This window comes from Aquarana catesbeiana, linkage group LG02 (genome assembly GCF_042186555.1).
Source record: "Aquarana catesbeiana isolate 2022-GZ linkage group LG02, ASM4218655v1, whole genome shotgun sequence".
Taxonomy (NCBI): Eukaryota; Metazoa; Chordata; class Amphibia; order Anura; family Ranidae; genus Aquarana; species Aquarana catesbeiana.
Genome location: NC_133325.1, coordinates 91,307,432 through 91,331,627, shown reverse-complemented (window position 1 = coordinate 91,331,627; position 24,196 = coordinate 91,307,432). Strand labels below are relative to the sequence as shown.

Here is a 24,196-nt window from a genome sequence, read left to right as displayed (position 1 = left end):
CAAACATTCTTAAAATGAAATTTTTTTTTTGAAGGAAGACACTGCTTTTGTATGGCCAGTAGGTGCAGGGAGCTTTTATCAAGCCACCTACCTATGACAAGGGAGTCTGTCATACATAATCTATTACAGTTCTCTGAAAATCCGCAAAACAGTCTTTCATTTTTTTTTCTTTAAATAATAAATTTGATCTCTGAGACTGATGACATTTACCAGATTCAACCTCTAATAGTATATACAGTATATATCCTCTAATAGTATATACAGTATATCTCTTCTGTCTGTTATTCTCAGAGTGGATTGGAGATTTTGCACCCTAACCAGTTTGTTATTTATATTTACCACTGCATAGAGATCTTTAATAACAAATTGCCTTTTTTAAAAAAAAAAAAAACTTTACATATTAACTAAATTTTACACCACACTTTAAGGTTATTATCCGATTAATCGGCCATCTAATCGATTATGAAAATAATCGTTAGTTGCAGCCCTATATATATGTGTGCGTGTGTATGTGTGTGTGTGTGTGTGTGTGTGTATATATATATATATATATATATATATATATATATATATATATATATATATATATATACACAAATATTTACATTTTGTGTGAACCCATGACAAACATATAGTAGGGACTTGACTGTAAAAGTGGAAATGCACTTTAAAAACCCAAATATACGTTTTTTGGTGTGAATAAAGAAGAGTGTTGTCAATACAGCTCACATTTTGGAACATAATTGATCTCTGTCATTGTTTACTTACATAGGATGATTTTCTGTCAAACTGTAAATACATCCCAGTGACTTCTCCTGTTTCTAGGACTCCTCAGACTGTGACGGTACAGGACCTATGTATTTTCTGGGTTGTGGATATAATGCTTTCCCTGTTGGTTCAGAATATGCTGATTTTCCTCACATGGACGACAAGCAGAAAGACCGAGAAATCCGGAAGTTTCGTTACATTGTTCATGCAGAGCAAAATGCCATAACATTTAGGTAAGGCGTTACTGGGTAAAGGATTGGTGAAAACAAAAGCAGCCACTGATTTAAACAGAGCATTTATAAATACACTAGTTCAAAGAAAGGTGAGCAATCGCTGCAGTCCGGATGTGCTGAGTGCAAGCCACGGCTCGCCACCGATGATCAATGAGAAAGAAAAGAAGGCCTCAAAGACCTTTGAAATCTTTGAAGAAGCACTGTTGGCAGTGTGAAACGTGTCACCTCCTGGGTCCTGTGTCATTGTCTTGGTGGCTGTCATAAATCACGTTGGATCATTTCTGTTGTGAATCCTTCTTTTCTTTCTCAATACATACTCTATACAGTCATTTCTGTGTAGGGGTTTCTTACTCCAAGTGTTATCTTGAGAAGCAATCTGCAGGTTTAAACTGACAATGGGGTAAAGTAAAACTGGCCATAGATGGTTCGAATCTTGGCCGGTTCAGCAGGGACTGGCTGAGATTCAATCTATGTATGGGCAAACTGAATGTACCCAAGTCAATCCATCATTTGACTTGGGTACAACCAGCATGTCAGATTTTCACCATGCAATTCTGGCAGTTATGACTGCCAGGAGAACACAATAGCTCTGTGGGAGAGTTTCATTCATTGACACTGGCTGCATTGATGGGGGAATCGAGAGATTTTCTTGCCTGCAACCCATGGTTGGCCTGCCTAAGACTGGGGGAGGTACGTCTGGGGAAAAAGGAAAGGAGGGAGGGACACATAGGTGAGAGATTTTTACGTTTTTAACACTCATGAAGCCACCAGTGTCACACATTACGCTTTGATAAGCACTGTTATAAAAGTTTATTGGCAGCCTCTACTTTCTTGTAGCATAAAATGGCTTATAACATACAATGATAACCTGTGCAGAAAATGGTTTAAAATGGTTCTAAAGGCAGAAGGTTTTTATACCTTAATGCATTCTCTGCAAAAGCCCAGGTTCACACTGAGCTGCGGGAATGAAGCCGTGCGAGTTCAGCTGAAATTGCGCGATTTCACTCCCGCATGTCAGTCCCGATTTCGGCGGGGATTTCAGACATCTGTACGGGTTTCTGCACAGATGTCAATGGAAATCGCACCCCGAAATCACAGAAACTACTTTTGAAATCGGTGCAGCATTGCACCGATTAGGACGGTGCCATTGCCGGCAATTGCCGCAGATTTGACATGTCAAATCGCATGTCAAATCACAGCAATGTGAACCAGGGCTTAATGTCCAAAAAAAAAAAAAAAAAACCTCCTGCATGTATTCCCCCCTTAACCCCCTTATACTTGCCTGATCTTAATTCAGTAATGTGCATGACAGCAGAGGCCCTGTGTGCTCTTTTCCTCCTCATTGGCTCAGCGACAGCAGTGGGAGCCATTGGCTCCCGCTGCTGCCAATCAAAGCCAGCGAAAGTCAATAGATGCAGACAGTGAGGCTTGGGAACAAACCCACACAAGCGGCTTGCTATGGGGGCACTTAGCAGGAGGGAGGAGCCAGGAGCTCTGGCAGGAGACCCAAGAAGAGTAGGATTAACGCTGCTCTGTGCAAAATGATTGTACAGAGCAGGTAAGTATGACATGTTTGTTATTTTAAAGGAAAAACAATAGGTTTAGAATCACTTTAAAGCCAAAGTGCAACCAAAATCGCAAACAAAAAAATCAGCACAAGGGACATACCTTACAGTCAATTGCATATGTCCCTTGTTCTGATTCCTCTTCTGTTATTGAAAATCATTCTCCTTTCTGCCCCCATAATCTTCCAGCACGGCAGAGTTCATACAACTACAACAACAGCATATCACAGGCTATTACCAAGAGAGCCTGACTATGCCCGTCCTTTCCATCCAGCTCTGCCATTCATAGAAGCCATACTACAACTTCTGTGAATGAAACTGGATCTAAAAATGGAGGGCGGGTGTATGATTGACTCATCCGTCCCTTCGTTCATAGATCCTGTTTCATTCACAGAAGTTGTAGTTCGGCTTCTATGAATTGCGGAGCTGGATGGAAAGGACGGGCATAGTCGGGCTCCCTTGCATGCTGATTTTGTGCTGCACTTAGGCTTTAAACATTGTTAACTTAGTTTTCTAACATGCAAGCTTGTGAGTGTTGCATGCAAATCTTTTGCAATTAGGAACTTTCATATGTTAACCTAACTGACCCTTTTAACGCTGAATTTAAAAATAATAATATTTGCTCGCTGCCAAACGTTGGCTCCTAGTTTTGATTCTTCTGACACTTACAGTAGAATGGATGGAAACGTTTAAATAAAATATTTTAAAATGTTTTTTCGGTGCCAGAAGAGTTCATATAAAAACAGACACATGCTGGTGCTTTAAAACGGAAAATTGTATACTCACCTTTCCGTAATTTTCCTTTCCTGTCGCATCTCATGGCAGCATACACCTATGGGTTGTGGCTCCGCCCCCGCAACCTGATAGGACCGCGTAGCTATTAAAGTCTGAGAGAGCCCCTGCCCCAGCATTCTCCGTGTATATATACCTCACCTCAGATGGGTGGGCATTTGTATGCTGCCATGAGATGCGACAGGAAAGGAAAATTACGGAAAGGTGAGTATACAATTTTCCGTTTTCCTGTCACATCATGGCAGCATACACCTATGGGGAATAACTCGCAAACTGGGTGGGTATGAGCAAAAGATAAGTTTTTTATTTAGAAGGTATTGAGGAGTTAGCCTGAATAATTGCTCTCCCAAATTCTACCATGGACAATCTAGCGGAGTCCACTTTATAATGAGAGATAAAAGTGGTTTTCGAAGACCAAGTGGCTGCTTTGCAGATGGTTTCGGCTGATACCCTGCAGTAGGCCGCCCAGGAGGTCGCCATTGCCCTTGTGGAGTGTGCCCTTAAGCCCTCAGGTACTCGTGCATTGTTAGATGCGTAAGCTCTCTTAATGATCTTCACCAACCATGCTGCGATGGTGCGAGAGGTTGCTGCTTGTCCTCTTCTAAACCCATGAGGAATGACCAGTAGGTCCTCTGTCTTCCTTAAATTGCTGGTTGCCAGGAGGTAGGCCTGGATATTCGACTTTATGTCAAGCGGATGTGGATCACCCTGTTCTGTGGATAGGGTGGGGAGACATAGTTCTTGGTTAAAGTGGAAAGATGATGACACTTTCGGGATGAAGCGATCCGATGGTTTTAAGACTACTTTGTCTGGATAGAACATCAAGTATGGTTCCTTAGCCTGTAAGGCCTGAATTTCCGATACCCTTTTAGCTGATGTAATTGCTATTAGGAAAGTGACTTTGAGAGTTAGGTCCCACAGGGAAACATTCTCTAACGGAAAAAATGGCTCATGGGATAAGGCTTCCAACACTACTGAAAGATCCCATGTCGGGAAGGAAGGTTTCCTAGGTGGTCTCAGCTTTAGGCAAGCCTTCTGAAATTGGATGATGAGAGGTTCTTGAGCCCATTTCACTCCTGTCATAGCGGATAGGGCTGATACATGTACCTTCAGGGTACTAGACCTAAGACCTTTATCTAGACCTAACTGGAGAAATTCGAGGATCTGAGGAACTGATGGAGATGCCGGGTTCCAGGATTGCTGTTGTGCGACTAAGAGAAAACTCTTCCAGACCCTTTTATAGGTTTTATTGGTCGTGGATTTTCTGGCCTGGAGGAGAGTGTCTATCACTTTCTGGGAGCAACCTTGGACTAAGAACCTAGTCCTTTCAATCTCCATGCTGTTAGATGCAGCCTCTCCGGAAATGGGTGAAGGAGTTGCCCCTGCGACAGTATATCCGCTGTCATTGGGAGTGTCAGTGGTTCTGCTGTGCTCAATTGGAGGAGCGTCGTAAACCATGGTCGTCTCGGCCAAAATGGGAGGACTGCTAGCACTGTGGCTTTCGACCTCTTGAGTCTGAGTAAGAATCTCGGAATGAGTGGTGTTGGCGGAAATATGTACCCCAAACGGAAGTTCCAGTCGTGTTGTAGGCAATCCGTGCCTTCTGCCGATGGGAAAGGAATTCTGGCTAGATATCTCTGGCATTTCGTGTTGACCGGTGTTGCCGCCAGGTCTATATCCGGTATCCCCCAGGTCTGGGTTATGAGGGTAAAGGCTTGGTGACTTAAGGCCCACTCGTTGTTTGATACAAAGGTCCGACTTAGAGAGTCGGCTAGTTGATTTTGGACTCCTGGGACATACGCTGCCGTTAATCCCGACAGGTTCAGCTGTGCCCACTCGAAGACTGGACGGACTTCCCGCATCATGGAGCGACTCCTGGTGCCCCCCTGCCTGTTGATATAGGCAACTGCCACTCTGTTGTCCAATTTTAGCAGGACCTCTTTCCCCCTGAGGAGGGGGCTGAAGGCTAACAGAGCTTGGAAAGCTGCTTTCATCTCCAATATATTTGAAACCACGTTCTGTGTTCTGAATGTCCAAAGGCCCTGGACTGCGTGATGGCGGTAGTGTGCCCCCCAGCCCTTCAGGCTGGCGTCTGAAGTGATTATTTCCTGAGGAAGAGGGACTATATGCCTGCATCTCTTCAGATTGTTCAATCTGGTCCACCACCAGAGTGATTGTTTTATTTCTTTCTGGACTATGATCGGCTGAGACAATGATACCCCGTTCCATTGTTTTAACAATGATGCTTGCAGAGGTCTGGTGTTCCATTGGGCCCATTGTACCATTGGGATGGTTGCTGAGAATGACCCCAGTATGCTGAGGTACTCCCGGGCTGGTAGTGTGGTAGAGGCTAATAACTTTTCTTGCCTTCTGAATGAGGCTGGGAATTTTTCCCTGCGGAAGTTCCACCGTATTGAGACGGGTGTCTAGTTCCGCCCCCAGGAATATCATTCTCTGAGTGGGCTGCAGATTGCTTTTCCCCCAGTTTATGATCCAGCCGAAGTTTTGTAGGGTGGTAATCAGAATGGATCGATGCAGTAGAAGGGAATCCTGATTGTCTGCTAGTAAAAGGATGTCGTCCAGGTAATGATGGACCCTCAATCCTTGTTCTCTTAGTAAGGCTATTACTGGCAGTAAGATTTTTGTGAATGTCCTTGGAGCGGTGGAGATCCCGAACGGGAGGCTTCGGAATTGAAAATTATGTAGACCTACCGCAAAGCGGAGAAATTTTTGGAATGAGATGTGAATGGGGACGTGCAGATAGGCGTCTTGTAAATCGACGGAAAGCATCCAATCCCCGATATTCATGGCCCGAAGAATTGACTGGAGGCTCTCCATTTTGAATGTCTCGACTAAGATTGAGCGATTGAGATTCTTTAGATCTAAGACAGGGCGTAGATCCCCCGATTTCTTCTTCACCAGAAACAACGGGGAGTAGAATCCCGTTGACCTTTGGGATATTGGAACTTCCACTATGGCTTCCTTTTGTAACAGGTCTTGGACGTACTTTGTCAGTAGCATCCTTTTTTCCCGAGATGCAGGTAATCTGGTTACAGAGAATTGGTCTCTTGGAGCCCGTGTCTTGAATTTCCATTTGTGGCCGAACTGGACAGTGTCTATCGTCCATGGGTCCTTTATTGTATCTGCCCAGACCTGCTTGAAACTCATGAGTCTGGCCCCCACTAAAGCTGGTTGGGAGGACGCACCTTCAAAAAGACTTTTGTTCCCCTGACGCAGGGGTCTTAGACTTTTGGAGCTTGAGGAATGATGACTGGGGATTCTTCCAGTTCCTCCTATACTCTTTTCCGGGCCTGTAGGATCTTGCCTCTCTGTATTTATCTGGCAGATTTCTTCTAGAAACCGGTGGTCTCTGCTGCCTGGGCCTCCTATCTGAAGGGATGAGTCCCGATTTTCCCCCCGTGACTTTAGAAATAGCCACGTCCAGTTTTTCTCCAAAAAGGTTTACGCCATCAAAGGGTATTTTGCACCAATTGGATTTTGAGGAGGGATCTGCCGACCAGGGTTTTAACCAGAGCGCCCTTCTGGCCATTACTGAGCTTAACATTGCTCTTGAAGTGGTTTTAATTATATCCACAGAGGCTTCTGCGACAAAGTCGCCTGCAAGACTAAGTTCTTGGAGTGCTGAGATAACTTTCTCCTGCTCTATTCCTTCCGATACCAGCTTCTCGGCCATCGTGGACCAGCTTGAGATAGCCTTACCGACGGCAGCCAATGCTATTGCTGGCCTGCAAGCGCCACCTGCCGAGAGGTAGGTTCTCTTAAGATCCAGATCGATCTTTCTATCCAGGACGTCTTTGAATGTGACTGCATCCTCTATTGGAAGTGTTACGTGCCTGGCGAGGCGCATTAGGGAGGAGTCGACCACTGGAGGAGATATTAGTGGGTTGACGTTAGGCTCTTTAAGTGGATAGAGTTTTGATAATCTGTTGCTGAGGCCAGTTTTTTTCTCTGGCTTTTGCCACTCATCCTTAATTAGATCCTCAAGTTCCTCAATGAACGGGAAGTTCTCTGGGTCTTTTTTAAGATTTGGAAAGTATTTCCTCACTTTTTGAGGAGTTTCTTTTTCTTCCACCCAGTCGATCGCCTCTTTTACTGACTTCACGAATGGGTCGATCAATGAGAAGTCGAAGCCGGTGGATGCCTCTAGATCATCAGTGTCAGAGAGAGGGTCTGACGTCTTTGATGATGATGGGGCAGTGGATGAGGTACTTTGTATAGGTCTGCTGGCTTCTGGCTCTGCGACTTGTGGTGATGGATCAATTGGTTCTCTTGCCTCTGTTTCTCTGTCCTTAGTTGCCTCAATGAAGCATGTGCGACAGGCCAGTTTGTCTGGAAGTGCTGTAGCACCGCAGATCCAGCAGGAGTTCCCGGGTGGACGGGAAGGCTGGGTGACAGGAGATTTCCTGCGCGCAGGGGATTTTTTGTGGTGGGAGCGACTATGCCTTGATCTTGATCGGCTTCTCCTGCGACTTGATCTGCTCCTCCTGCGACTTGAGCGACTTCTGCCGCGCTCTGAGCGACTCTGCCTGTGGCTTGAGCGGCTCCTTCTTGAAGGCTCCCCTCGTCTTGAATGTGACGATCTGGAAGACCTGGTGGGGCTGTTCAATTTAAACAACATTAGTGAGGGCTCTCTTTTTCCTTCTCTTCATACTTACCCATCATCCCCTCTTACCTAGTAGGCTGGCGATGGTCTACCTGGGCAACGGTCTCCATGAAAGGTGATGAATCAACCTATAATTATATAGGTGGCTTAGCATGCATGGGATAGCAGATAGTAAACAAGCAAAGAAAAAACCATCATAGATCTTACCTGGGCGTGGAGATAGCAAGAGAGAGACAGGATAGAACAGCTGGGTAGAGTAGCAAAAGAAATCCGGTCAAAATTCCCCCTTACAGGCTCAGGAGAGAAGAGACAAGAAAATGCTGACATTACAGCATTTTTAAACTTGCCGCCGTCGCGATGACGTCGTGATGACGTCACGCTCGTGCATGCTCAGATGCGCTCTGAGGCCTCCGACGCCATTTTGGAAGCTGGAAAGTGGGATGTCCTGACAAGCTGGAGCTATGGAGACAGACAGGAGGGGAAGTTACCCACAGGTGCACAGAAAGGAGCTGGAGACCGCTGCGATCCATAAACCTGTTTAAGGTTTGTAATGTATTGTAACATACCCCTGAGACCATCAGAGTGGGGTTCCTTCCATTGAGCTCATTTAGAGGCTGTACAGGATAGGACTTCCACCCAGGAGAGGCTAGAACCTGGCTGGGGCGAATGTTTTAGGTAAGGGATGCATGTTTTCGGTCCTTGACAGGTGAGGAAAAAAAGGAGAATGCTGGGGCAGGGGCTCTCTCAGACTTTAATAGCTACGCGGTCCTATCAGGTTGCGGGGGCGGAGCCACAACCCATAGGTGTATGCTGCCATGATGCGACAGGAAAAATAGTTCAGTAAATACAAAATTCTTATCTAAAACTTTTCCCATATAGGATAAAATACTACTAGGCAATTTTCAAACACCCCTAACAATTTATATATTCAAGAGTTAGATCTAGTAGAGTCTAAAAAATATCAGTGCATCCTACTAAGAGGGGTAAAAATGTATACTATATGTCCGGATGTTTGTGTGCATCTGACCATAATGCATGTATGAGCTTGCTGGACATCCCATTGCAAACCATGGTACCTCTGTGTTGCTTAATAAGCCTCTTCTCCTCTGGTAAGGCTTTCTATAAGATTATGGAGTGTGTCTATAGGAATTTGTGCCTATTCAGCCAAACAAACATTTGTGAGTTAGATGCTGCTGTTGGATATGAAGATCTGATTCACAATCACCATTCCAATTTATCCCAAATGTGTTCGGTTGTGTTAAGGTCAAGGCTTACCATTCCAGTTCCTCCACACAAAGCTAATCATGCCATAGGGTAGATTTACTAAAACTGGTGCACTCAAAATCCGCTGCAGCTGTGCATGGTAGCCAATCAGCTTCTAAAGGCTTGTTCAATTAAGCTTTGGCAATAAAACCTGGAAGCTGATTGGTTTCTATGCAGAACTGAGCCTGGTTTTGCACACTCCAGCTTTAGTAAATAAACCCCATATCTGCATGGAACTGGCTTTGTGCACAACAGAACAGTCATTCTAGAACAGAAAAGGCCCCCCCCCCCCCCAAAACTCTTGCAAAAAGTTGAAAGCCCACAGTTGTCTAAAAAGTCTTTGTATTCTTTAGCATTAACAGTACACTTTACTGAAAACAACTGCACACCCAGTATTTTGGTGGAATGTTCACATACTTTTGCCCATTATAGTTCGATGCAATGGTCAATTGTTCACAAACTTTTGGACATAAAGTTTACTACCCACCCAAGGTTAAGCTGGCCATAGATGGATCGAAATTCAGTGGATCCCTGCTGAACCAGTCAAATTTTGATCCATCTATGGCTGGTTAAAATGGGACAGCCTTGAACAATTTCATAGGAATTAATGAGCAGGACCCTCTGATTACTGTATTGATTTGTATTCTAACTGCCCTCATGTTGTAAAGCGATGCGCAAACTGTTGTCGCTGTACTGTATAAATCCTGTATAATAATAATAGGAATTCAGCCACATAGCTAATCTTGATAAGAATCTTTTCCAAAGGTTTTTTGAGCAGACAGAAACACAAGATTTAGATCAAGAAAAGTAAAGCAATACCACTTCCTGAAAGCAACTCGCTGTTTGTATGAAGCATAAGTAAAGCTTGGTATACACTGATAGAATTTTTAATGAAAATTTTTAGTACGTTCAAAAGTCATTCAAAAGTAGTTCAAGATTTAATTTGATTTTAAGATGCAATTTTGGAATAAATAGGCTTTACCAAACTACAAATCACATACACTCTTAGAAATTCATACATTCAAGAAAAATTTTCCACACTGCTCCGCAGGATGTGGAAACCTTGCAAAAAGATCTGAACAAATTAATGGTGTTAGCAACTACATGGCAAATGAGGTTTAATGTAGAAAAATGTAAAATTATGCATTTGGGTGGCAAAAATATGAATGCAATCTATACACTGGGGGGAGAACCTCTCGGGGAATCTAGGATGGAAAAGGATCTGGGGGTCCTAGTAGATGATAGGCTCAGCAATGGCATGCAATGCCAAGCTGCTGCTAATAAGGCAAACAGAATATTGGCATGCATTAAAAGGGGGATCAACTCCAGAGATAAAACGATAATTCTCCCGCTCTACAAGACTCTGGTCCGGCCGCACCTGGAGTATGCTGTCCAGTTCTGGGCACCAGTCCTCAGGAAGGATGTACTGAAAATGGAGCGAGTACAAAGAAGGGCAACAAAGCTAATAAAGGGTCTGGAGGATATTAGTTACAAGGAAAGGTTGCACTGAACTTATTCTCTCTGGAGAAGAGACGCTTGAGAGGGGATATGATTTCAATATACAAATACCGTACTGGTGACCCCACAATAGGGATAAAACTTTTTCGCAGAAGAGAGTTTAACATGACTTGTGGCCACTCATTAAAATTAGAAGAAAAGAGGTTTAACCTTAAACTACGTAGAGGGTTCTTTACTGTAAGAGAGGGAAGGATGTGGAATTCCCTTCCACAGGCGGTGGTCTCAGCGGGGGGCATCGATAGTTTCAAGAAACTATTAGATAATCACCTGAACGACCGCAACATACAGGGATATACAATGTAATACTGACATATAATCACACACATAAGTTGGACTTGTGTCTTTTTTCAACCTCACCTACTATGTATGTAACTATGCTCCTTCGAATTTTCTCGCCAGTGCGGTTGAAAACGAATTTCGATTTGACCCCACTAATAGAATAATCAACAAACCTTTTTACAATGTTCTTACAATGAAAAATGTTAAACCAAATTCTACTAGTGAATACCCAGCTTTACCTATTCCTTATATTTCCTGTTACTTCAGCTTTCATCATGTCACTGTATTCCCAATCCCTTTGCAGATACAATGAGATTAAACCGGATGAAAACAGCATGATCTTTGTGACAAAATGCCCGTGTGACGAATGTGTTCCCCTGATTAAAGGCTCCGGAATCAAACAGATCTACGCTGGAGATGTGGATATTGGAAAGAAGAAGGCTGACATTTCATACATGAAGTTTGCAGAACTCAAGGGAGTCACTAAATATGTAGTAAGTGTTGAAGTGAACCTGTCACTTTAGCTATTAGGGGCAGCCGTATTGATGAAATTACAGCAGCTCGTTCAACATTTTATACACACTAATGCATTTATCTTGTGCAGTTCCTTTTTTCTTTTCAAGCTCATTTTTGTTCTTTACCAAAAGTCATTTTCTTTTTATGTGGCAAGTGTGTGCAATTGTCTAAAAAAAAAATAAATAAATAAAACTGCATGAAAGGTACAGTTATAAAAACTTTGGTTTTCAAGCCCTTTTTACAAACTGAGCGAACTGATCAAGTCTGCCTGTCAGTTTTTTTAAGCAAACCTGGTCGGACCATTCATTATCCTCTATGGAGTGGCAGATGTAAACGGACGTGTCTGTTCACACCTGCCGACATCCAATCCGATCCACTAAAAACAGACAGATGAGGATCCGATCCCCATCCATCTACAGATTGGATGGCAGTCAGGTGTAAACAGACAGGGGATCCATTTACATGTGACCGCCCATAGAAGAGAGCGGGCTGTGTCTGTTCTTCATAAGCAGAGCGGGCACGGACCAGCCACCCACCTGCTCAGCTGAAATCAGCAGACAGATTCCCCGCTAAGCAGGCGGACTCCTGGCTGAGTCTGCTCTGTGTTGTACGGGCCTAACTGGGACAAAAAATGTTATTGCTAATAGTTCCAATATGAAAAAAGATAAGAGTCTCCAGTTTACAAAATAAATAGTAGCAAAGTTCTGTTTTGTCAACATGAGCTAGGATGAATTTTGAATATTTACTAAATGACATGTAAGGCTATCTTAGAATAGGAGATGTCCCCAACATTACCGCAGAAGATAAATCAGCATAATATAGTTACGTCTTTTAAATACCTTGGTATATGGGTTTCCTTTAAAACAGAGGAATGTTTGAATCTTAATCTGCCGCCATTATTAGATACATTTTAGGGGGAAGAGTAAAATATGGACTAAATTACCTTTTGTCGGTGGTGGGTCATGCAAATTTGATTAAAATGTTTTGGGATCCTCAGCTACTTTATATTTTATATAACTCCCCAATATGGATACCTCTTAAATGGTTTAAAAAAAATAGACTTTGTTTCTTATCTTATTATGAAAGGGTAAAAATCCTAGAATTAAGCTTTCTAAATTAAAATTTCCTAGAGAGGGGGGGGGGGGATTAGCTATGCCAACTGCTAGGATGTATTTTATTGCTTCTCAACGCCAACAGATGATAGGATGGGGCTGTATAGATTGGATGGATTCAATTCAATCAGTACTGTTGACTCGATCTTCCCATAACCATTTGATAGCTCAGCAGCAATCTGGTTCTCTTGGGAATGTTGTTAAAAAACCCACTTTAGTGCTGATGAATAAAATATGGCAGGAAATTAGATATATAATGCAATACGTTGATATATCAGTTCACACCCCTTTATGGGAGAATATAAAGCATAGGGAGATAAATAAGTTGGAAGGATTTGAGATGTGGAAAGGACTAGGGATTCAATATATCTCACAATTATATTCCGATAATAATTTTAAAAACATTTTAAGAATTACAAAAATAATATTCTCTGCCCCATATATCTTCTTTCAATATTTACAAAAACGTCATGCTTTGCAGACCAAATTTAAAGATACAAATTATGCCATTATTAAATCTTCTTGCAAAGATACAAACTAAGAAGCGCCTTATTTCTATTAGATATGGGTATCTAACTGGGCAATCTTAGGGAAAAGCTATCTGTCCAGCTAGAAGAGGATGGGAAAAGGATTTAGGAGATTTAACAGATGAACAATGGCAAAATATTTTGGAACAAGTACAATCAGTATCAATATCACCTCAGCAGTCCCTAACGCAATTATATATAGTTTATGGAGTGTATAGGACCCCAGCTAAATTGTATCAGTGGGGCAGACTAGATACATCCGAATGTCCTCGGTGCCGGAGAATTTCTGCTGATCTAATACATGTGCTATGGAAATGTCCTAAATTGTTCAGGTACTGGCAAAAAATAGTGGATACTATTAATCGGATATATCAAACACAGATACAAATTGATCCTAAAAATAAGTTTATTAGGTTATTTAGAAAAATAAACATATATACCAGCAGTTAGGACAGCTATTAACAAGTTGATATTTGTAGCACGAATGTTAATTGCACAAAAGTGGATATCCCCGAGTGTACCAACATATGAAGAATGGCGTACACAGGTTAACCACTTGAGGTCCAGGCCACAGCTGAATGACGGCCACAGCGCACCTCAATTTCCGGGAGGCCGTCATAGGACGTCCTCCCCTGTGCATGCGCACCCTGCAGGGCGTGCGGTGTGCGCGCGCTGTGATCACGGAGACTCGGATGATCACAGATCCCATTTTTCCCCACAAATAGAGCTTTCCTTTGGATATATTTTATCACCTCTGCGATTTTTTTTTTTTTTTTTTTTTTTTTTTTGCGCTATAAACAAAAAAGTGAAATTTTTGAAATTTTTTTTGAAAAAAACTGCAATATTTTGTAGTTTCGCTACAGTTTAGGCCGATATGTATTTTTCTTCTACATATTTTTGGTAAAAAAAAATCACAATAAGCATATATTAATTGGTTTGCGCAAAAGTTATAGCTTCTACAAAATAGGGGATAGATTTATATCATTGTTAGTATTATTTTTTTTTTTTTATTTGTAATGGCAGCGATCTGCAATTGTGTGGTGTGTTTTTTTTTTTTTTTTTTTTTTGTTTTTTTGTTTTTTTGTTTTTTTTTTTGTTTTTTATTATCGGGACTGCGATATTACGGCGGTCAGATCGGACACTTTTGACACTATTTTGGGACCATTGGCACTTATACAGCGATCAGAACTTAAAATAGCCACTGATTACTGTATAAATGTCATTGGCAGGGAAGGGGTTAACACTAGGGGGCGATCATGAGGTTTCCTGGGTGTGTTCTAACTGTAGGGGGGATGGGACTGACTAGGAGAGGAAAGAGATTGGTGTTCATACTTAGTATGAACACACAATCTGTCTCCTCTCCCCTGAGAGAGCCAGGATTTGTGTGCTTACACACACATATCCTGGTTGTCGCTCTGTCACTAGCGATCGCGGGTGCCGGCGGTTGTCGCTCGGTTTTGCCGAGCCAACGTGCTGTAGTATAGCTGCGGCAGCTGGTTTGCTAGTGACTATTTTATTGAATTTTTTACGGTGATACAAAAGAAAAAAGGGTAATGCGTAGTTTACAAAGTCACAAGCGCATGTAATTACAGTGGAGCTCAGACTGGGAAAACCCAGAAGGTGAGCAAGAAAAAGGGAAAAAAGAAAATCAAATGAACCATTTCTAAACATTAATAATACATACCGTGTGGTGGGGGAGGTCATATACAGCCTTTGTGGGCCCTGGCCAGTCAATCTGAATAGGCAGGGAGGAGAGGGGGAGAAATAAAATAAATTAAAAAAGGGGGGAGGGGGTTGGCTGGAGCAGGTAAGGCAGAGGGGTTGAGGACACCACCAACTGCCCACCAGTAGACCACCAGTGAACTGGTACACACATCCTTGCAGCATTGATCATATGCATCGCAATCGATTTGTAGTAGGGTTTTTTTTTTTGTGATTTTAGACAGGTGTAATAGATACTGCGCTGGGGAGGACTCCAGCGAGAGAGAGGATACCTTTGTGATTACATCATGTACCTTATGCCAAAATGGCTGGAGTGACGGCAGCTCCACCAAATATGGAGGAACGTGCCCGTCTCACTTCCTCATCGCCAGCACTGATCAGAAACTGAGAGCGAAAATTTGTGAATCAGGTCGGGGGTTCTATAGCAGTGTGTTTTCAGTTTATAGCCGTTTTCCTGCACGGAGACATTCTAGGACCCCTTATTGGATATAGAAATTTATACGGTCCCAGTCATCCTTGTCTATCCTTTTTTTTTTTTTTCATCTGTATATATTGAATATGAATGTATTTGTTTAAGTGTTGTAAATTAAAAATTGGTGTTAATAAAAATTATGCAATTAAAAAAGAATAGGATTACAACCTGCGACCAAAACCTGGTGATTATAAGATATGTACAAGTACAGTATGATGCATAGGGCCATTTTCTGCTGCCCCTCTAAAAGTTAAAGAAAAGCTGGACTGGAGAAACATATAGGCTGCTATGTATGACCTTCTTTTGAAAACACTAGGTGCCTTGCTGTCACTGGCTTTAGTATTGCCTGGTTCATTTCCCACAGCCCTAGAGATAAGGAAAGTTAGAAGTAAAGTCAGAACTCCGACACTGCATTCCTATTCTGGCCCACCAACCGAGAAAGTGTTATCCTGGATTATCTAATAATTTTATTATTATTTTTAGAATCAATGGTCACCAATAGGAAGCTAAATTTGCCTCCCTATGCAGGTCTTTTAAAAGAGACACAGTCACTGTCTGTGTTTAGGCCTTACCAACACACTGATACTTGTCCAATGCTCCCAGGCCACTTCTTCCTTAATCATAGCTGCCACCAAAATGTGCCAGCTGGTTTCAAAGCCTAAGACCCCTTTCACACTGGGGCGGTTTTCTGGTGCTTTAGCGCTAGAAATAGCCTCTGCTAAGCACCTGAAAACAGCCTCTCATTCAATCCAGTGTGTCTTTTCACACAGGGGCGGTGCGCCTGCAGAACGGGAAAAAAAGTCCTGCAAGCAGCATCTTTGCGGCAGGTTGGGAGCGCTGTATACAGCACTCCCAAAACGCCCTGCTGATTGGAATGAATGGGCAGCACTTTGAAAGCGCTGCAAAACAGGAGTTTTTAACCCCCTTTTTTGGGGGGTTAAAATCACTCCACTAGTGGCCGGAAAGCAGTGCAAAATAGCCGCTTAAACAGCGGTAAAACGCCGCTAAAACAAGTGGCTCTTTACCACTAATGGTCGTGCTTTCAGTGTGAAAGCAGCCTAACAGGGTATGATGACCATGGCAATGTTTGGGCCTAGCCATAGGCCTCTAGGCCTGAGCTCTATTTAATGGGAAGAGATAAAATTCTCCCTATACACGAAAACCCTGTATATTGTGTGCTGGTAGCAGTGGAGGAAGGTGAAACAGTGGAAAGTTAAGAGAAGTATGGCAAAAGCTTTTTTGGTTCTACTTCTCTTTTGGGTCATAAGAGTACACTCACTTTTGCTCTCCCTTGACCCAGAAATAGCCAACAGCATGCTTTATGTCAGCTGACATCACAGAGCCATTTCAGGCTCTGGAAGGATCCTGACAATAATGTTGGAATCCACCTTCACCCAGCTGCCTAATAGACAGCTGCCTTTTAGCTCACAGCTGAAGCCAGCTGCACCCGTGCCCTCTTCAGCCTGGAACTGGCCGAGTAGAGAACAGTGATTGTAAGTCACCACTTTCTGCTCTAGGAAGACTAAGAACTCAGTGATCAATGGTCACATGATTGCTTAGATCTGTTTTGAAGCCAGCAAGGGACAGCTGCAGCATCACACTAAACAGTGTGGATGGAGGAGTCTTCACTGACAGCTATTGTATTCAGTCAGCGGTGGCACCCTTGACTGCCTGAGTACAGTGTCACTGCCAAATAGTGACTGCATGTGATAGGATAGCCAATCATTTTCCACCCAGCTCAGTAGTTTTTTAAATCAGCTTAAAACATCAAAACTTAAACTTCAAAGTGGATGGGGGTGGGTGACACAGAAACTGTAATGCCTTGTACACACGGTCGGACTTTCCGACGGAATATGTGCGATCGGAGCTTGTTGTCGGAAATTCCGACCGTGTGTGGGCTCCATCAGACTTTTTCCATCGGAATTTCCGACACACAAAGTTTGAGAGCTTGCTATAAAATTTTCCGACAACAAAATCCGATCTTTTAAATTCCGATCATGTGTAGATAAATCCGGCGGACAAAGTGCCACGCATGCTCAGAATAAATTAAGAGACGAAAAAAAAATTGGCTACTGCCCCGTTTATAGTCCCGACGTACGTGTTTTACGTCACCGCGTTCAGAACGATCGGATTTTCCAACAACTTTGTGTGACCATGTGTATGCAAGACAAGTTTGAGCCAACATCCGTCAGAAAAAATCTATGAATTTTGTTGTCGGAATGTCCGATCAATGTCCGACCGTGTGTATGGGGCATTACTGTCCTGAATGGGCAATGTGACAATGTCTCTATAAACTAAGTTTTGAAAAGTTTTTGTGGCTATATTCATAAACCTTGTTTTATTTTAACAGTGGCAGAAAAACCCGCAAAGCTCTTGTTTTGATAATTCATCTGATTCCATCTATGAGGAGAGAGTGAGTATGCTCTAAATTGCTTGTAGCTTTCCAGCTCTACTGTATGCTACCTAGCCCACTATTGTGATAAATCAGTATTAAACCCAAAGCCAAAAATGTAATGTATTGCAGCTTACCAATTATTACAGTGGTTGTGAAGGCTGAAGGTTCTTTACCTTCATGCATTCTATGCATGAAGGTAAAAAAATTTAACTGTGCAGCTCCCCCCCCCCCCTCTCAGCCTCCCCAATACTTACCTAAGCCCGATCTCAATCCAGTGATGTGCACGAGACCCGAGGCTCTCCCGGGTCTCTCCCGCCTGATTGGCTGACATGCAGGAGCCGTTGGCTCCCACTACTGTCAATCACAGCCAGAGAGACGGGAGCGGGGGGCGGGGCTGAGCCACGCTCTGTGTCTTATGAAGGCAGATAGCTGGCTCAGAAACTAGCATGCACAAGTGCCCTCACAGCAAGTGGCTCGGGGAACCTGAGAAAAGGAGGATGGGGGCTGCTCTGTGCAAACCCACTGCACAAAGTAGATAAGTATGACATGTTTGTTATTTTTTTTTTAATAAAAATGTTTCCTTTTACAATCACTTTAAATGTGGTGGCTACATTAGGCTCCCCCCCTCTGTTTCACCATGTGATCTGGCCAGTAACACGCTTCCTGTATTGGAGTGCCCCCACTCTGGATGAAGGAGCACAGAAGGGGCACCTTTGAACAGCAGCATTGAGTGGAGGGTAATGTTAGATGTAGATTTAGATATATTAACAATTGAAGCCAACAGCTCGCACTGCAGTTAAACCCTTACAGACCACTTTTGACTATAGGTAAGCTTATAATAAGGCTTACCTGTAGGTAACCCGGGTATCTCCTAAACCTGCATGGTTTAGGAGATATCAACTGTATCAGCATGTGACGACGTCATTGGCACATGCGCACTGAAGAAACTGACCGAGCGTGCTGTTTCTTCAGCTGATGTGGCGTTACCGGCGACTCCCTCGTGTGCGCGGGAGTGACAGCTCTGGCCAATCACAGCGCCGGGGCACGCGATACTCGGAAATACCTTCAGGAGACATGCCGGGAGACATGTCGCCGGACTACTGTGGGGGGTTTGATCTAAGGTAAATCTTTTCGTAATGAGCTAGTATGCTATGCATATTAGCTCATTATGCCTTTGTCTTGCAGGTTTTTTTGTTTTTTTTGGTGGGTTTACAACCACTTTAAGGCAACGTTTTTTTTGTTTTTTTTTCTTTTGAGATAAAGGTTTTACATGAATAAATAAAAGCTGACCATTGTAAACACCCCTGTCAGTGTTAAATGGTTTACCTTAACACTTTAACTGCTGCATTTGCAATTGAGCTTGTTCTGTTTAAAAAACAGACTTGCTGGCAGTATCATCAGGTGTAAAAAAAGCCTAAAAAAGAAAGCTAATGCAGTCATTGCATCTAAGAATTGATAAGCTGCAATATTATAAATGTTTGCTTTGGGGTTTAATACTGCTTTAAGCCCCGAACAACCAAATTGTCACAAGAAAGGCTCAGATCTGAATTTGTGGGGCTATGCATGGCCACTTAAACTAATAATACAGCTACTCTTTATATTGTAAAGCGCTGCATAAACTGTTGGTGCTATATAAATCCTGTATAATAACAATCTATAATCTATCTGCATGACCGGAGTCACTCTGTAGACGAGTTGTTGATAAACGGCTGTTTAGGGCATTATGATGATTCCTCATTAATTGTAATATCACTTGTTCATTGCCGTACAATTTGCCCCACTTTCTGTGGATTGCAGAGGTGGATTTCAGCCTAATGCCTCGTTTGCATATGTTGGCATTCGTCCTCTCAAATTGTTATAACTAGCTTGAGTGTAAAGGGCAAATGTCTTCCAACAGGTGGTGAATGCAGTCCATTCCAGAGATGGTATTCTGTCCAGATTTGCCAGTTCTTTGTAAATATGTCTGTAATATATAGTACCAATGTAATAACAGCTGGTTTGATTTCTCGCAGGGGTTTCTAGACTCTCTTCCTTTTTTGTCTTAGTAGCCTCACTTCAATACAGGGGTGTCCAGTATGCACTAATCTGTGTATTAGTCAGTTTTTGCCAACCCACCAAGACCTCTCTTCTATAGTCCAGTTTCTTTTTTATGGTCCACCTTTGTATTGATTTCTCTTCTTTTGTTATTCATTTTGCAGATGGACCCTTGAAAAACAATGCACAAGATGATTTATCCCTTAAGAATAAGAGAATGCATCTTGGGGAAAGCCTATAAGCCAAGTGGTTTTCTCACCACAGATTGTTTTATTTTTTGAGTTATTTTAGAAAAGATTTTATTTATTGCACAGCAGAAAGTTCTATTTTAAGATTTACAGTGAATTATTTATTTTAATTATTTGACTAGTTTATACAGACTGATGGAGTTTTTACTCTTGTACAGCAGAAAAGGAATCTTGCACTCAGATTTATGAATGCCGCACACACTTGGATAGGTTGGCATCTATAACCTGTCTAATCCAGAAGCACTGGGCCAGGGTGTTTAAAGATCCCGAAACTCAGGTTATATCTCCTGTGACACTGAAAAGTGTTTCATGTTTTGAGGGATACCATAATCCAAATATATAAAATTGATAACATTTTATACATAACACAGAAGTTGTTTTACTATACCTGGGTGCCAGTGTTAATACAAATGTGCTGGAATACGCTCCACTGGCTGGAGCCTGCTGTAATGAGATTTCCACTTTGTGGCTCTGCTTTCTCCCATAAGGCCATAAGTAGGCATCACCATCACAGTCACACGGCTGGAATCCCCAAATATTCGTTCATTTCAACCGGCTGGGGGAATCCATCAGTGAAGTGTGACAATGCTCATTTGGCTCTGTAATAAGAAATATCTGATTGAGGTTGTCATGCTTCATGGAAAACTGAAATACTTTTGGGTGGGGGTTGGCCTTTAACTAGAGTTTTTTTTTTTTTTTTTTTTTTTAATATTTTACTGCTGAGATATTTTGCAGCACTTTAAAGTCGCAGAACAAAAATTTGTGCACACAGCGATTCATTGACAATGTGTGAAAGAGAGCCATGTTCACGAGAGCTTACATTTTAAATAAGTTGGAGAAGTAAAATAGCTCTTGTTTGAATGCTTCAGAATAAAATATGATTTTATGGATTGACCCGGTCCTGTATAGATTATGCACTTTTGCTAATTTCTGCATTGCGAGGCCAACTGCCATGATGTACAGGAAACATGTTATGACCACATTAAGCCTTTTACAGGAAATTCTTTAAAATTTGTAAGGCTCATAATGACCACTAAAATTAGGCAGTACACTGAAAATGACATCCAAAAATAGGATAATAACGTGCAAAAGGTAATGCTGATATACAGTGGGGCAAAAAAAGTATTTAGTTAGCCACCAGTTGTGCAAGTTCTCCCACTTAAAAAGATGAAAGAGGCCTGTAATTGTCATCATAGGTATACCTCAACTATGAGAGACAAAATGTGGAAACAATTCCAAGCAATCACATTTTTGTGATTTTTGAAAGAATTTATTTGCAAATTATGGTGGAAAATAAGTATTTTGATATTGACAAAATAAGTATTTTGTCAATATCAAAAGTTCATCTCAGTACTTTGTTATATATCCTTTGTTGGCAATGACAGAGGTCAAACCTTTTCTGTAAGTCTTCACAAGGTTGTCACACACTGTTGCTGGTATGTTGGCCCATTTCTCCATGCAGATCTCCTCTAGAGCAGTGATGTTTTGGGGCTGTCTCTGGGCAACACGGACTTTCAACTCCCTCCAAAGGTTTTCTATGGGGTTGAGATCTGGAGACTGGCTAGGCTACTCCAGAACCTTGAAGTGCTTCTTATGAAGCCACTCCGTTGCCCGAGCGGTGTGTTTGGGATCATTGTTATGCTGAAAGACCCAGCCACGTTTCATCTTCAATGCCCTTGCTGATGGGAGGAGGTTTGCACTCAAAATCTCACGATACATGACCCCATTCATTCTTTCATGTACACGGATCAGTCGTCCTGTTCCCTTTGCAGAGAAATACCCACAAAGCATGATGTTGCCACCCCATGCTTCACAGTAGGTATGGTGTTCTTTGGTTGCAACTCAGCATTATCTCTCCTCCAACACGACGAGTTGTGTTTCTACCAAAAAGTTCTACTTTAGTTTCATCTAACCATATGCAATTCTTGCATTCCTCTTCTGGATTATCCAAATGCTCTCTAGCAAACCTCAGATGGGCCCAGACATGTACTGGCTTAAGCAGGCGGACACATCTGGCACTGCAGGATCTGAGTCCCTGGCGGCGTAGTGTTTTACTGATGGTAGCCTTTGTTACGTTGGTCCCAGCTCTCTGCAGGTCATTCATTAGGTCCCCCGTGTGGTTCTGGGATTTTTGCCCACCGTTCTTGTGATCATTTTGACCCCACGGGGTGAGATCTTGCGTGGAGCCCCAGATCAAAGGAGATTATCAGTGGTTTGTATGTCTTCCATTTTCTAATTATTGCTCCCACAGTTGATTTCTTCACACCAAGCTGCTTGCCTATTGCAGATTCAGTCTTCCCAGCCTGGTGCAGGTCTACAATTTTGTTTCTGGTGTCCTTCGACAGCTCTTTGGTCTTCACCACAGTGGAGTTTGGAGTGTGACTGTTTGAGGTTGTGCACAGGTGTCTTTTATACTGATAACAAGTTCAAACAGGTGCCATTAATACAAGTAATGAGTGGAGGACAGGGGAGCCTCTTAAATAAGAAGATACAGGCCTGTGAGAGCCAGAAATCTTGCTTGTTTGTTGGTGACCAAATACTTATTTTACACCATAATTTGCAAATTAATTCTTTCAAAAATCAGACAATGTGATTGTCTGGATTTGATTCCTAATTTTGTTTTCATAGTTGAGGTATACCTATGATGACAATTACAAGCCTCGCTCATCTTTTTAAGTGGGAGAACTTGCACAATTGGTGGCTAACTAAATACTTTTTTGCCCCACTGTAGATGAGCGGTTTGTGTTCCAGGTGCTTAAGGCAGGCCATAGATTATGTAATTTTGTTTCCTTCCATCACAGGTGGGAGGAAAGAAAATTGCTAGATCGAGCAATTTCTTTTAAAAATGTTGAATAATTTTTATTAAGGATTTTCAAACCATACATATCAGGTAGAAAAAAACATACATTCTGATAATATCAAATCAAATAGGGCACATAGGCACAACGAGCAATTTTTTTTTTGATGGAGGATTCCCACCTGGCAGCACTAATCATTCGGGAAAACCCCGACAGGCTGGTTGCACCAGATAGATTGACTTGTGTATAACCAGGGTGCCCAGACATCGATAGAAATGAAGCCAGTCAAGGCTGACCCGGCTGAGTTTTGATCCATGTATCACAGGCTTTAGTTTGGCATTTTTAAAATGGGACTTTTAGCATTATTACAGCAACATGTATGAGTATGTCACCTTTCTTAGGAGTGTGAACTGTAAATTTAGAGCTCACCTGTGGCATCTCATGCTGGCTGAATGTAGTACTGCAGTGAGTTCATACAGTTAATGGTAGCAAGAGCTCTACCATGGTTTTAAATGATCACTAATATGGATTTCTGTTTAAAGTGAAAATGATTTCACTTTACACACAAAATGTGCATCTTTTTCCAACTGTTAGTATAGCATCCTTGTCTGTAGCTGGCAACAACACTTTAGCCTGGCTGCACTCTTTTATTATCTGGGGGGCAGTATATAGTGACCAAGTTTTTCCATCAAGCATAAAACATATGTAAAGTACATTTTGTGTTAAATTGGCAACTGTTATAAAGATAAGCAGATTAATATCCCATGTAAAAAGTTTAGTACGGTTAGCAGGCGTCACATTGTAGCTGTGATGATGGTACTGTAAATATGAATATGTAGCATTAAATTTGTGCAAAAATGATCAGTAGGGCAAAATCCAAATAATGCAATCTTTTAAAGAATATATGCAGCAGACCTGTTGGCAAATGTTAAAGTAAACATAATCCAGATATTTGTTCTTTAAAAATGCATTGTAAAATGCTCCTGATATAACCTTTATTTATATTTGGTTCAGTTTGCTGCACAGCAGAGATCAGACAGAGAGTGGGAAGTCCTGCATTGGGAGCCACTTTGGTCCTGTTCAGCTTTACTTTTACAGTTGTCCTTCAGATCGGCATAATGTATTTACAACATTGTAGTGTTGGGGCCTTCCTAAACAAACCATTCATATTATATCCAATCAGATAGAGCCTCTCTACACATTTGTAGATTTTGTGGATCTAACCGCTCAAACTTGAGACAAAATCTGCCTGTATGTTGCCAGTATGCCACGTTTTCAGGTGCTGGGAGCTGCAGGGAGGGGATTACGCAGCTTCTGGGAGGAGGGAGGG

At 42.2% G+C, this 24,196-nt stretch overlaps 1 protein-coding gene across 2 annotated transcripts in view; it reads left to right on the top strand.

Moving 5' to 3' along the window:
• CDADC1 (cytidine and dCMP deaminase domain containing 1) overlaps positions 1-23,042 on the top strand; it is a 40,034-nt gene extending 16,992 nt beyond the window's left edge. For both annotated transcript variants that reach the window (XM_073613175.1, XM_073613174.1), the window contains exons 6-9: positions 826-1,001; positions 11,347-11,536; positions 17,742-17,804; positions 19,985-23,042. In XM_073613175.1, coding sequence (XP_073469276.1) covers positions 826-1,001; positions 11,347-11,536; positions 17,742-17,804; positions 19,985-19,996 — 441 coding nt within the window. In that variant the 3' untranslated portion in view covers positions 19,997-23,042. The remainder of the gene's footprint in view (positions 1-825; positions 1,002-11,346; positions 11,537-17,741; positions 17,805-19,984) is intronic.
• The last annotated feature ends 1,154 nt before the right edge of the window (positions 23,043-24,196 follow it).